The sequence below is a fragment of the Mus musculus genome, chromosome 9, assembly GCF_000001635.26.
Source record: "Mus musculus strain C57BL/6J chromosome 9, GRCm38.p6 C57BL/6J".
Taxonomy (NCBI): domain Eukaryota; kingdom Metazoa; phylum Chordata; class Mammalia; order Rodentia; family Muridae; genus Mus; species Mus musculus.
Window position 1 is genome coordinate 105,758,461 of NC_000075.6, and position 15,476 is coordinate 105,773,936.

At 44.5% G+C, this 15,476-nt stretch overlaps 1 protein-coding gene across 3 annotated transcripts in view; it reads right to left on the minus strand.

The window, feature by feature from the left end:
• The window catches only part of Col6a6 (collagen, type VI, alpha 6), a 138,830-nt gene that overhangs the window by 69,044 nt on the left and 54,310 nt on the right, over positions 1–15,476 (minus strand). For 2 of the 3 annotated variants that reach the window (NM_001102607.1, XM_006511732.4), the window contains exons 9-13: positions 8,740–9,083; positions 8,564–8,642; positions 4,299–4,453; positions 2,964–3,056; positions 1,591–1,644 (exon numbers count right to left, since the gene is read on the minus strand). In NM_001102607.1, coding sequence (NP_001096077.1) covers positions 1,591–1,644; positions 2,964–3,056; positions 4,299–4,453; positions 8,564–8,642; positions 8,740–9,083 — 725 coding nt within the window. The other variant, XM_006511733.3, reaches the window with a different exon arrangement.

The window sequence follows — 15,476 nt, forward strand, 5'->3', positions numbered from 1 at the left end:
GTTTTGTTTTTTAAGAAAACATCTGTCTGCTCATGACTTACATTCCGGGACTCCAGCCTATGAAAACAAAGAGTGGAAGTAAATCTGATCTACAACGATGACAACCCTTTGCTCTGGACGCCATCCGCACACTGCCGGCATGGAGCTTCCCCTTCCCCAGGTGGCCACCACATTGCTCCCTTTAAATTTCCTTACCATGTGTCTTCACTCTGCCCTAGGCTAAGATTCGGGACTCTTTGCCCGGTCCCTGTGACTTTAAGACTTTGACCCAAGACCTCGGTCTGAGCATCGTTACCCATGATGCTGTCTGGTCCTGCTCCTTTGCTCACCCTCACTCACTGTCCACAGCTAGACACCAGTGCATCTTCTTCAGGGGACTTCTACACTGTCCAGCCACACTGACCACCTGCCATTCTGCCAACCCCCAGTCCCAACCCTTTGACTCCATTACTGTTTTGAACACATGGTTCCCCTTTGGGGTAGAATAAGATTTCCCACATACTTTAGCCGGAGGAACGCCTTGTTATCCTCCATGTGTCTGCCCAAGTGTTACCCATTGTTTTGTAACTTTTTCTTCTCAGGGTCAACTCCAACCGGGTTGGCCTTCAAGCCACTAGGTTTCTATTCTTGCTCAATACCGTCAACTCCCTGTGCCTCCAGCACAGTCACGGGTAGAACAGCTGGACACACTTCCCTTGTTTGTCTTCTCACTAGTGTGGAAAGGTCCCTAAGTTATTTTTGTTCTGTATCTATTTTTTTTCTCATTTCTGGGGTACTTACACTGCTAGGGTGCATATGCATTGGATATGTGCATCAGTGGGTTTTTTTTTTGGAAACAATGAAGTGATCAGTAAGAAGCTTAAATATGTACTGTCAGACGAATGCATAACTGGATGCATAAAAAGAAAAAAGGAAGGAGAAGAAAGGGAGAAAAGGGAGATGGGGAGGAGGGAGGATGGAGAGGGGGAGGAGGAAGGGAGGAGGGAGGGAGAAGAGAGGGGAGGAGGGGGCTGGAGAGACGACTCAGTGGTTAAGAGCACTGAGTGCTCTTCCAGAGGTCCTGAGTTCAATTTCCAACAACCACATGGTGGCTCACAACCATCTGTAATGGGATCTTATGCCCTCTTCTGGTGTGTCTGAAAAGTGCAACATTGTACTCACGTACATAAATAAATATTTAAAAAAGAGAGAGGGGAGGAGGGAGGGAGGAGAGAAGGAGGAAAGAGGAAAGGAGAGAGAGTGGAGAGAGAGGGAGGACAGAAGGAGAGAGGGAGGGGGAGGAGGGAGGGGAGGAGGGAGGGGAGGAGGAAGGAGGGAGGGAAAGGTTTCTGATAAATTATGTGGTGCATTGGTTTAATTACTAAATGACCTGGGCAATTGGCAGGGGTGTGACTCCTAAGGCAGAGAAACTACCTTTCACACCAAGTTAACTGTGCAGTGTAGGTGGGTAACCACCTCTAAGAAGAAGTGTTTCTCAGGCACAAGGAGGGTCAGGAAAGACCCAAGACTGCATCTGAATCCTCAGAGTGTGGTCTTTGTTTCCTTCTTATGTTTGTAGGGATAGGCGAGCTGTAAAGGGTCTTGACTTACAGCAATGCCCTCCTCTCCGAGGTAGCCATCACTGCCTTTGAATCCTGGGGGTCCCTGAAAAAAAAAGGAAAGAGGAGAGAACATGAGCACTCCATAGACTAGGAAATGAGAGTCCGTAGGGCAGATCCACTGCTTGGAGGTTAGACTTCATGCGCAACGGGAGAGTTTGAAAATGCCCCTGGCTCTCTGAACCAAAAGCTAGTGGCGTTAATACAAACAAAAAGAAAGGAAATCTCCACACAAGTATCTAGATATTCATGTGGGGGAACAACTGTGGATATGGATGTGTGAGAGCATGTGTGCGAATACATGCATGCATATGAATATGTGCATGTATGTATGTATGCAGGGTGGTAGCTCGTATGTGTATGCAAGAGTGTGAACACATACGTGTGCACACATGTGTACACCTGTGATAGTGCACTGACCTTCACTGTCTTCAGGAATACCAACAGAGTCGACATTCCTCTCTAGACAAATATATTTGTTCTTAGCAGACTGGAATTCTCATTCTAGTCTCATCAAAATAACCCTTTCTTTTTGGGGGACCTACTGCTATACATAGAAAACCAGGCCACACACATTTCTTTCTATTCTGGTTCTTGATATATTTTTAAATTCTAGTATCCTCCTTCCATGAGGTGTAAGCATTTCCAGAAACAATTAGTTCAAAGGTTTCTCAGTGGCAGAGCTCTAGTGGTGGTGGTGGTAGTGGGAGCAATACGGCATGGTGGTCACAAATCCAACCCATATGTACAGGAGCAGTATTAAGATCATTAAATGCGTCCCATCGTGAGTCTGGACATATTTGAACATGTCCTAATGCCTGAAATAGGATTCTTATGCAAGGATATATAATGTTCCCTTAGGAAGTATATGAATTAGTCTTATGAACAAACAAAACTAGACTTCTGTATATATGCCCAGGGATGGCAACACTGTCACATTCGTTGCTATGGCAGTGGTTTTCTGCAGACCATATACAAGATTGACTTGATTTGAATGTCACTGCCAAGATCAAAAGGAAAAGCTGAAGTGGGTTACTGGTGTGGAAAAAGCGTTCATCATTCAGTGTGAGGATCACTGGGTTCTACTGCACTACCATCTCTGGTTGAGCACTGGGCTCATCAAACGTCCTGATGACTGTGTCTCTTAAAACTCCTGGAAGAACTTCCAAACAATTCTAATCAAGAAGACCAAGGAAAATGGCAACTATCTAATCTGACATGGGAAGAAGGGTATTACAATAAATGGGCAACATCCTCCCGAGGCTCCATCTGGCAGGCAAAACCTCTCTATTTCCACCCCAGCTCATATCTGAAAGGCATGTTGCAGTTCAAATGGTAGGAGCTGTAAGTCTGAGATAAAGTCACCTTTTTTCCTGCTGAGCCTGGATCCCCCATGGCGCCGTCCCCTCCTGTGCACTTGCAGAGCAGACAGCAGCAGGTCCTCTCTGCAACATTGATCTTCGGGGAACAGGACAATAATTATTCGGTAGCATTGATCCCCAAATCCTACACATGAGCTTCACTGTGGGGTCCGAAGTGGCAGAAGCCCTCTTATCATCGCTAAGAGGTCTACTCCCACTTTTGAGTCCTGCCATCTACCCTGTGAGGAATTCCTGATCAACCCACAAGTGCTCCACCTCTACAAACGGCATCACTTCAGCCATGACCAGTTCACTGCATACCATTAAGGGGATTGCCTCTTGTCAACACGCCTCACCCTAGCTTTTGCTCACCGTTGATCACCCTACATAGTCTGCCCCACGTGCTTTGCTCAGTAAAATGAAGGCATGCTGTACTCTCATGGCTCCATTTATAAAATCTCAGCTTGTTTGTAGCATCAGACTGGGTACTTTGAAACACTGCTTGGAACAGCGTCCCCTGAAAACACATCTAGGAGAGTTCGGATGTGACTTTGGAAATGTCAGTTGCACGCCAACATTTTAGAACCATTTGCTACAGAGGGTGTGAGCATGAGAATATTCTCTTTATGTGATGACCCAAACAAAATTATTTTGTATTTTAAAAATAACATGGCAAAGACACATTTTCTGTAGGCATGAGACGGTAAACACAGAACAAGAGCGTGACAGTCTGGCAGAGAGGAGACAGCCCAGGAAAATCCCTCGCTCACTCAGAAAGCCCACCAGCGAGGCCCACGAGATCTAGCTCCTCCCACACTCCCAGCAGCCTTTGTTGCTCTGCTTGACCTCCGCAGTAATTGGGCTGCCATTCACAAGCTGTGCTGGAGGGAGATAGTACACTTTGAACATTAGAAGCACCACGAGCTGTGATGCTCAGAGCCGCACGGATCCTGCGAACCTGCTGGCCCAGGAAACAGCACGGACCTGTCCATATCTCAGGTTCATCTTGGTCCACTAGACTCGTGGGCCAAGCACAGGTGGTGCTGTTTAAGTGTTTATTCTTCCTCTTGCCACTTCGTTGGTCCCAGGAGTGTCTGTCAAACATACTTTGCCCCACTGTACTATATAGTCCTTCAAACACCATGTTCTTAGAATGTTCCCTAAATTCATAAAGGCCCATCTCATCTTTACTTAAAAGGTCAGCATTAGTTCAAATCCATACTCAGCAAAATTAAACCTGGATACTAGAAAACCAAAGGGTTAAACTTTTGGAACTAAGACTCCAGCCCAGTGGTGGGGCATTTGCTTAAACCCTCCAGCCTTTTTCTGAGTCACTTACTAGTTGCCTTGACAGCTGACTCCCAAGGTTCCTCATTCCAATTGTGAACTGTGTCCTGTATTCAAATCCTTTCCCAAATTCAATGTAGAGGAGGTCCGCCAGGTCACTGGAATCGGCAGCTCCATCCACAGCAATGGTTATGAGGGCATTCAGGCCTGTTCAACACATCCTCCAGGTGAAGTGGGCTTGCGTCTCTTAAATCATTCGGCAGACTCAAACCACTAGCCTTAGTCCACAGCTGCTCTCCATTGTCTATGTCCTCTAATCCCATGATGCAATGCTAGTAAATAATGGCACAATACTAAATGAATTAAGCTGGGGGTGCAAAATGGCAGGATTTCAGAGCTTATTGATTGAAGTGAGCCAGCGAGTTAACCAAAGATCCATCCACATGGCTTGCCCAAGTGCTTTGGAATCCATACATCAAGAAAGTGAATGTTCTAACTTTTTAAAAAACGCTTTGTGGAAGGTTATTAAAGCCACAATGTCAGAACCACCTAGGAGCTTCCTCAGAAGTGCAGACTTTCCTGAGATAGACACCCACATTGAGTAGCATCTTTCAATAAAACAAAGATGATCAGGAGAAGATGATCAGTTTAAGAAGAAATAGGGGATCTTAGACCTTAGTCCATATCTACTGAACCTGAATGTGTATTTAAACAAACCTCCCAGGCAGAGCAGTTGCCTAGCATGTGTGATGCCTGGATTCAAGCCCCAGTTTTGTGTACAAAAACAAACATGTAAACAGAAACAGAAATGTGTGTTTAAGGGCAAGAGAGATGACTCGGCAGTTTAGAGCACTTGCTGCTCTTGCAGAGGACCTGGGTTTGGTTCTCAGCACCTATATGGTGCCTTGACTCCACCTGTAACACACACAGTTCCTCTTCTGGTCCCTGAAGGCCCCTGCACACAGGTGGGACACATAAACAAAAAGCAGGCGCACACACACACAAATACGTGAAAGGTGGGGGATTCCAATGCCCTTATAAGGAACTGTTGCTCTAGTTGTAACTTTAAGTGGAAACAAATGTTCACTGAGAGTAGCATCTCATAAGCCTTGGAATTTTATAGATCAGAATATCTCAAATAAACGTGATGGCTTAGGTTAGGGTTGCTTGCCAGTGACTGGTTTTGAAAACCAAGTATTAAGGAGTCTGGCAACCATTCTACATAAAACCTATATTAGCTTTCTTTCATAACTGTGGTGTGCTGGGAGACAGTTAAATGATTTACATGCATTATCTTATTTGTATCCTATTAGGCACACAGATATGATTCAAATCATATTTTACTTTACAGACAAGAGGACAGAGGCTTAGAGAACTGAGGCTCTTGACTTGCTGGTCTCCTTAGGCTTTCATCCAGAGCCTAATTCCAAAGTCTTGCACTCAAGGACACTTTAGCAAAAAAAAAAAAAAAAAAAAAAAACAAAAAAAAACAAAAAAAAAAAAAAACGTACAGAAGCCATAACCATGGAACCAAGGAAAACGCTGCATGTTCTCATTCTCCTGCAAACGCAAACGCAGGTGACACAATCTGGATGGAATTTGGAGAGGTAAATACCAAAGCAGATAAGGAAATACTCAAGGGCTTTCCCATAGTCAAGGTCCCTTCTTAGGTAAGTCTGAACCGTGTGGTTTGAATGAGAGTAAGGGAGTGAGGTTGGGGGTGGGGTGGGGTGGGGGCTGTGCAGTAGTGGCTTCCATTGGATTGGAGGAGAGGCTGATACAGTGGTTAGCTGAAGAAAAGGAAGGAAGAAAGGGCTAAATCGGATGGCCAGCTTGTTCTGGTTTGCCTGAGACTATCCTGGCGTTAGTTCTGTAAAATTCCTGCCCTGTCCCAGACAAACTAAAATAACCGGCCGGTCACCCTTCTAAACTAAGAAGGGGGACAGAGAAGAGTGAGTCTGTAGGTGGGCTGGGACAGCAATGCCATGCAGCTGAGTTAGGCATGACCTACGAGGAAGGCGTGCTTATGGATCTATTTATAAAAGTATTGTCACATCTGCTTTCCCTTACAAACTTCAGGAAGTGTGAAAATGTGAGCGTTACAAGATCCGGGGGATCATGACATGTAGGAAATATGCATAGAACTATTATTTATGGGTATGATTCTCAGAATTGGAGTATTCAATCATGCTCCCTCCAGACTCATTCACTACATGAGTCACAGCCTTGAGTGCAATGTCTTCAGTTGCTAAAAGTGAATCAAGGAAGAAAAAAATCTTCAAAAGTGGTGAGAAGGAAGAACCACTTTATGAGGAAACTCCAGGGCATTTGACTTTTAAAACGTAACAGATTCAAACCCCAAACTACATGCATAAATTATAGAGCTACACACTGCTATCAGTTCTTTCTCATCTTGTCTTGTTGCATGACGACTGACTGGTCTTTATGATAGTATGTGGTCTTGAACTAAAGCAGCCTAGGTCAAGAGATCATCAATGAACATATATATATATATATATACACATATATATGAATATATATTAAATACATATATAATACACACACATATGCATCTAGGGACAGGGGTACTTCTTGTCCATATTGAGGTCTATGTGATACTACTACCATCATTCCTTTATCCCTTTCTCAAAGATTCTAAATTTCTAAGGAATATATATGTGTGAATATATATATATGTGTGTGTGTGTGTGTGTGTGTGTGTGTGTGTGTGTGTGTGTGTGTATCTTCTGAAATTGATACAGATTTTCTATGTCTTTCCTAGGAGATGGAGAAAGAATGGTCTTAGAATTCTAGACATTCTGAAATGCTTCCCAGAAGAGGCTTTTAACACCATTGGCAAGAGATACTATCTCCCTCCCCTATACACAGACTCACACAGGCAAAGGACTGAAATAATTAAAATCTCAAGGATGACAACAAAATTGTTCTCTCAAACCAGGTGCCTCAAAGCCTCGTCCTCAATGTTAATTAAAATCTGTTTAGAGCTCATAAACAAGGACCAAGATTTGATAGAATAAAGAGAAGGCAGCTTCAGCCGATAGAGGGTTAAATAAAAGCCTTCTCTATATGGCTGTAAATCTAGAGAACTCTGTAGTTTGTTTAAGGTTAAGGAGAGAACTGAGCAGAAACCACAGATTCTGGAGAGGCAGGTGTACTAGAGCAGGCTCCCAGAAGTGGAGCCTAAGAAGGTAAGGGTTTAGACACAACGTGTTGAAAAGTTCTCAGAAGAAAGGGGGTGAAGGAAAGATTGCTCATGCAGAACATGAACAATAACCTAGCTTTGAACTTGACCTTGGACAGTTCTGGAGTATAAATCACAGCCCTGGTGTCACTTGAAACCAAGATCCAATTCTTTGTACAGCCCAAGGGTGAAATGGGGAGTAACTTTCCAATAGTAATTCTTCAGAGAACATAGCTCTGAGTGATTGACAGGTGGGTGATCCTGTTGGCAGCGGAGATGTGGATGGAAGAGAAGCAGTATCCACTTCTGGGAGGCTGGTCCTGCTCCAGTCAAGTCAGAACACATGGTTGCTTTTGCCTCTACTGACCCATATTTTCATTGGACCCAACAAGAAGTCAGACTGGCTGATGGTTCTAAAAGCCAGATGCCTGGCTCCAGAGCTTTGAGGCTACATAAGCATCATGGTTGGTCCTTCTGTGCTCTGAAGGAAGGAACTAATTATAAAACCCCAACACCCAAGGCCACTTGCCCAAAAACAAAAAAAAGCTTGCAAGTCTGGAAATGGTTAGTGTTAGAAGGAGTCTTCCAATGATCACATTTCTTGGTTAAGGAGACTCTTCCTGTCACTCGCATGTGACAAAGTAGCAATGCTAAACAATGCAGGGTGAGATAGGAAAGCACATCCTCCAGGAAAGGTTTTGAAGAGCAAATCCTAAGAGGAGGTGAAGCAAGGGCCATAGTTTATGTCTTGTTTTAGACCCATGGACCAGGAGAGGCAGTGAGAGACCAAACTTTTCTGAGAGGACCTTTGCTCTACCGAGCCCATTCAACAGAGAAGAACTGGGGTTGACTGGAGTTGGTAAGAAATTCAGGGGTCAGTAAGGTACCTGGAAATAAAGCAGCCAGAGTTGACTTCTGAGATTATAAAATTAGTAAGCAGCCAGGCATAGTGGTGCATACCTGTGATCCTAACACACAAGAGGCTGAAAGAGGGCTACCCTGAGCTTGAAACCCATTTGGGTTACACCTCCAGGTTAGCCTGGGCTACAAAATAAAACCCTACTTAAATAAGGAAACACTTAACCCTGTTCCTGCCCATCCCCCACATTCAGTACCTTCCTTCCTGAGTTCATCAGACTTCTGTTCAAGTTTCTCAATGCCATCATCCAGTCCATCTGAAAATAGAAGGACCACCTAGGGTAGGTTTTAGAAAAATGAGGAGAAAAAGAAAATAGTTAGCCACAAGTTCACTGAAAACTGCAGACTGACACACAAACTAAAGCCACATTACCTTCCCACGAGCAGCTGACTTATTCTGAAACGTATCCCACAGAGAACTCAGCAGGTTGGCGTTGAGGCGAGACGGGCCATTCACGGTCACACCCTGCAGGCTGCTTAGTATGTTCTCACTGTAGATCTCAAACTTGGAAGGGTATCTTTCCATAGCGTTCGTCACTTGAAAAGCTATGCTCACCTGAGTCTCTGTGCCCACTTCACAGCTTACCCCATTGAGGGAGCTGATGGCACGTAAGAGGTCTTGGAGGTAGGATCCCATCCAAGGCTGACCTTCGAGCAGAGTCTGCCCTCTCTGCAGGCTTGAGATGTCAAATCCAACCACGACATCCACAAAGCAATCTAGGATCCAAGGGGAAAGCGAATCTTGTTAGACTAATACTATACTAATGTACTCTGATACATGTCAGGGTCTAGGGACCAAGAAGTCTTATTTCTGTTGTAGCCATAAAGTGGAAAGCAGGGGAGACACGGATCAGGAAAGAACCACACAGCCATTTTTCTATAAGCTATAGAAGCATAAACATGTCTTTCAGTTGGCATAAAATCTGGACGATTCTCTGACAATGAAAGTGCTAAACGATTCTATTCTAGTCATTATAAATACACTGTAATATGTTCTGTCTCTAAAGCACCCTGTGGATATGATAATATTCTAAAACACTTACAGCACTGCTTAACAACTGAGGTCACTGACAAATGTTAAATTATAATAGGAGCAAGAGGAAAGTAAAAACATTTGAACAGAGAAAAGTCATTTAGAACCTTAGAAAGTCACAGAAAAGTTTTGATCAATTTTCTTTCTAGAAGCATGGGTCAATTTGGATTGCCTTTAACATCCACACAGAGAGGAAGTCAATGTTCAAAGAAAAGAATCGTTTAGATCTTGCTTTAAGTCCTACAGGTGAAGAAGAGACTAATAATCCAATTATCCATCTTGTCCGTGTCAAAGTTGGCACTGCCTTTGGGAGCTCAGCCAGTTGGGGAGCAAGGCACTGCCATCTGGGGTTCTAGAGACTTAGAGCAGAGATGTGTAGCATTTAAAGGTCTTTGCTGTTGCCTTATGAACTCCAGGGAAGTTTCAACACTGAAGACATTTGGATGGGCTTGGTATTTTAAGCTGAGTGCCTTAAAGGCAGATAACTCAAGGAGGATAAAAATCTTACAGCACACATGCTCTTCTTTCATGAATGTCTAAGCAGCTAAACTCACTCCTACCTTAGCCTGCCTTCTCAACACATGTGGCTTGCTTGGTAAAGTAAAAAGAAGTACTTGGCTTAAATCAGTTTTCAGACCTGATTGTATGTGTGTGTGTGTCCAAGTGTGTCCATGTGTGTCTCTGTGTGTGTCTGTGTATGTGTGTGTACATGTGTGTATGTCTGTGTGTCTGTACGTGTCTGCATGTGTAGGTGTGTCCATGTGTGTTCAGGGATGCCTCTTCATGCCATCTCCCACACACATTGATCAGTTGGATATTTTTAAGTCTCTGAAGCAACCACAACAAAACCAAATTCAATACTTAAAACAAAGGTTGGTGACTTAAGTCTCTTTTTAAGATAAGATCTGAGTGTGGAAAAAGGAAAGCCTTACTTGGTCACCAATTTCACCCAGAGATTTAATGTTGTCAAAAAGTCTAGATGGCTGAACTTCGACTTCGCTGTCTTTGACCCTCTTCTTGGCTACTCAGAAAACAAGATGGAGGCAGAGACAGGAAGCATCAGAAGTCATCATGTGACTTTTCCAGAACTCTCACGTGCACTTCTCCTTAGACTAACAGTGCTTTAACCCGTCAACATTAAACCAGGTGACAAAGCCAGCCCACTGCCAATTTGAAAAGGCATATACACCAGCAGAGACACTGTAATGATACCAACAGGCCCTGGAGTAATTCCCTACAGAGACTGAGCTTTTAAAACATTTCATCTAGATGCCAAAAACACAATCTAAGTTCCTCATGTTTAATTAAACTTGGCAAATGATTCCACAATATGATCAAAGGGAGACAAGTTGGTGAGGAAGTCCAGGCCGAGCAGATACATGCCTAAGTGCAGTGCCGGACAAGGCGAAGCAGGAAAGAGAGTGCTTGTGCGTTGGTCCCAAAGGCTCTAAGGACAGATGTGCCTAGGATATTTGGGGAACTCCACTAAGGACATGCTTCAAAGGGAATCTGCCAGTGGTGATTCAAATCCACTGGGGGCAGGGGTAGTTTGAGAAGTGAGCCAGGGGGAAGATAAGGTTGATTTTCAAACAGAAGTCACAAAGAGTTAAACTAGGGTCACAGGGCTGAGAATAGGAAAGGAGCCACGAAAGCAAAGGAAATTAAGAAATCAGCCACAGTGGGGGCAACGAGGTTGGGGTGGGGATGGAACAGCAAAGGGAAGCATGAGGTGGTCATGCTGCCCGAGGCGGTGGTCTTCCATCAGCCACATGGAAATCAGGGCCAGCTTGGAGATGGGAGATGATTTTCTTTCCTTGACCACAAAAATTGAGACATAATAGGTCTCAAAAATACAAAAGGACACATTGGATGAGAGGGGACCTGCCTGCCACAATCACCAGACCCTTTTATTTGTAAAGGCCTTTAGAATTGATGGTAGTGACTTCTCAGTATTAATACTGAGAAGTCCCGGGAGCCAGAGGGAACGTGGACAGCAGAAAGCAGTCCACAGAATCAACAAAGCAGGGTGCCTATGGGCTCACAGAGACTGAAAGGGCAGCTATGGAGCCTGCATGGGTCTGCTCCAGGCCCTCTGCATATGTGCTGTGGTTGTTCAGCTTGGGGATTTTGTGCGACTCCTACTTGTGGGAGTGGGGATCTCTCTGACTCTTCTGCCTGCTTGTGGGACCTTTTTCCTTTTCCTGGGTGGCCTCATCCAGCCTTGAGATGAGGGTTTATCCCTAGTCTTATTGCATATTGTTATGCCATTTTTTATTTATATCCCTGGAAGGGGGGTTATTCCTTCTTTTTCTGAAGGGAAATGGAGGAGTAGATCTGGAGGAGAAGGGGAGGGAGGGGAGCTTGTGGTCAGAATGTGACAAGAGAGAATAAATTAAAGAGAGGAAAAGGAATACCATTGAGGGCCACTTCGGTGGCTCAGTGGGAAGGGGACTTCTGCCAAGCCTGATAGTCCAAGTTCAATTCCCACAACCCATACGGGGGAGGGGACAAATGACTCCTGCTGTCCTCTGCCCTCCACAGGCTTGCTGTGCCGTGTGTGACCCCTTCCAAATACTCACAATAAATAAATAAAGGCAGGGGGAAAACCAAGAAACACTGTTGACAGGCTGAGGTACATTACTCAGATTAGGTGACTGTGGTCTTGAAGAAAACATCTCAGTGGGAAAAGTGGACTTGTTGGCAGTTGTTGGGTGAAAGAGGAAAGACGACATTTATACAGGGGCATTTCCACACAGCTGCTAATGCTTTGGATCACTGTGCACAGTGGGAGACACTTAAGCACGCTCAGGCTTTGTATGGGAAAACGAAGACTCAAATGGTAATTGTGTCTCCAACTTTAGGCACATTTCATGTGCAAGTAGATGAGATGGGGCTGGGGTGTAGCCCAGTGATGCTTCCCTGCCATGCATGCGGTCAATCCCTGCATCCAAACCTAAACGGGAAACCAACCAACAAACAAGCCGAACAAGTGCACAGATTGAAGCCTGGCCGACTTTGAAACACACCAATCCGCTGCCTGACCCCTGTGGTTGGGAGGATTTTACCATTTCAGAAAGGACATCCCATAATAAACGTGGGCATGCCCTTGGAGTTTTATCAGTGCACATTCCAGACTCATCAGCCTTCAGCTCGCAGCTTGGCTACAAAAGCCTCAAATTCTTGTTTGCTGGACTAATGACTCTGGGTTTATTTTAATACACACTACTTTAGCTTTTTGTATTCATGATTGTTTCCTTAATTTAAAAAGAAAACATTAAAAATATGTATTTATTATGGGGCACCACGTGGGGATGAGGTTGGAGGATGGCTTGCTGCGGCTGTTTTCCTCCATACACCATGGGGGTTCCAGAACAGAGCTCAGCTGCCAGGATTGGGGGCAAGTGCCCCTCCTGGCCCAGCCATCTCGTTGGCATAACAACTGCTTCTTTTAAAAATAGCTCACTACTTGGAGTTAATAATTCCCTTTTTTTTTTTAAAAAAAAAAATCTTTCTCAAGCACTCAAGTAGAAATTAAACTGTTCTAAGATAATTTTCAACCTAATAATTTAAAATCAGTATCTCTTGTGAAATAGAAAATTAATGTCAAGGATTTGGCTGGAATAATCAGACACATTCCAAAGTTGGAACAGGGTCTAAAGCAAGATTGCAGAAAGACAGTAGTCCCTAACCAACTTCATGACATTCAACCTTTGACCCACCCACTGGGCTCTTACAAGAGATGGAAGACTGGAGCTTGGGAAAGTACACTCGGAGAGAGCTATTGATGTACTCTGAGTTTCCTCACATACGAGAAGCTATTTCCTCTTTAGTCCAAGAGGAAGGGTGCTCTTCCTTGTGAACTTACTTGAAACTCAAGTAGCTTCGAGTAACTTAAAAATTAGCTTTGAGTTAACTTAAGTCTGGAGATTGGAGGGATGAGACCCAGGGTTGCATGTGCTTTCTGTGAAAGGGGAGCCCATTTCCAGGACTGTGAATTCTAGTGTTTATAGGGATAGCTGATTTACCATTGTGGCCCATGGAACTGCTCTGAATAAGCAGTAAAAAGGAACTGTTTCCGGGTCCAAGAGGAAGGGCAGACACCATCCAGAATCCAGACATACCAATCACGTCTCAAAGGAGCATCAGTGCACACATTCCCCTAAAATTGGCTTTGGAAGGGATAATAGGATGGAAGATCTGAACGGATGCTCCCCCTCCAGGACTCAGCATTGTGTGGGGGTCACTGTCAGAACACCAGTGCCATCAAGTGAAACAGTTCTGTCCCTCTCACCCTTCTCTTTCCCCCAGAACATTCGAGAGTGGCCAGAGGCCAGAGTCAGCAAGAGAGGAGGGACAAGGCCCGAGAAAAGGGGTAGTACAAAAGTAAGGAACAGGAACAGTGGGGACGATGTCAACCACGTGTAACCTTGTCACTTGCAACAGGTAAGCAGCTCATGGAAGGCTAGAAAGTAAAATAACCTTGGGTGGAACTTAAGGTTTCTGGAGTTATAGTGGAGTAGGCATATTATCACCAAGAAGAGGCTCAGTCCTTCCAATGAGGTGGCTAAGGGGAAAATCCAGCCCTTAGGGATGCATTTAATGAGTTAGTGGTAGGCAAAACACGGAGGTGTCACGGCTGGTCTTACCTGTCTACTTGTCTATATCTAGAATTGACTAAAACCCAAGCTGCTGGGTATAGAAGAATTTTTTTTTCTTAATTGAATCATTTGAAGTGGGCAAACCCACTTTAATCCCAGCTTTTTGAGGTAGAAAGAAGCGCCTGGACCATACCTTCTGGAGGCAGCCTAGATACAGAACATGGAAGAAAGAAAGTCTCTTTCTCTCTCTCTCCTCCCCTCCATCCCCCATCTCTTTGCCTTGCCTAGCAAATCCATTCCTTCCCTGGCATTAGAACCTAGTCCTTCAGGACCCCAGCATATCCTGAAGACTAGTTGAGACATCCAGCCTCAAGGACTGGACATGAACAACTACCAGATTCTTGGACTTCGTCAGTAGACAGACATCATCGGACTAGCTGGAGCACAGCTTGTAAGTCACTCTAACAAATCCCCTTTCTATATAAAGAGAGAGATTTATTCTATCAGTTCTGTTCCTTTAGAGAACCCTGACTAATACAGAGGGACTTCAGAATTCCTCAGCGGGACAGGCCAATTCAGAGTTAGGTGTGAGTATGGATCATCTCCGGAGAGCCTCCCCACGTTGCTTTGAACCAGGCGATGCTCATGCCCGTTCCACAAAGGAAAACATTCAATGCTGAGAAGCAACCCGTCCAAGAACAGACGGCATGGAACAGCGATGTGTAGTCACACTTTCTGTCTCGGCTGCCTCTAAATGGTCCGGTGGCTTTCCTTTCCTGGGTGGGAGTCCGGTGGTTCATGTTTACCGTGAGGATTCAAAATAATCACCAATATTCCACCTACCAGGAAAGTGTCAAAATGATCTCTCTCTCTCTCTCTCTCTCTCTCTCTCTCTCTCTCTCTCTCTCTCTCTCTCTTTCTCTCTCTCTGTGTTGTGTGTGTGTGTGTGTATGTGTGTACATGTGTGCATGTATGTGTATGTCTCCATGAACCTAGAGGCCAGAGGTCAACCTCTTTGTCATTCATTCCCTTGGGTACCCTTGGGTACCACAGATCTTATTTTTTGATACAAAGTTTCACATGGCCTGTAACTAATTTACTAGGCTAGGCTCACTTTCCAGCAAGCCCCAGGCGTCTTCCTGTCAGTGTCTTTCCAGGCCTGGGATTACAACCATGTATCACCACATCTGGCTGTTTGACATGGGTCTTGGGGGCAGGGTCAAACTCAAGTCCTTGTGATTGCACACAAGAACTTCACTGACTGACTGAGCTCTCCAGACCCCAAATGTGGCCATTCTTAAGAAGATAATTATTAATTTCTGTGGTAAATTTTCAGAGTAAAGGTATAGACCTAGAGATGATCTCTCCCCATACTACCTATATGGGATCATTGCTCACACTGTAAACCTATTGCCAGGCAACCAAAATCCATCAGAGAGATCATTTTCTCTGTGACATATTCTTCAATCTCAGAAAGCA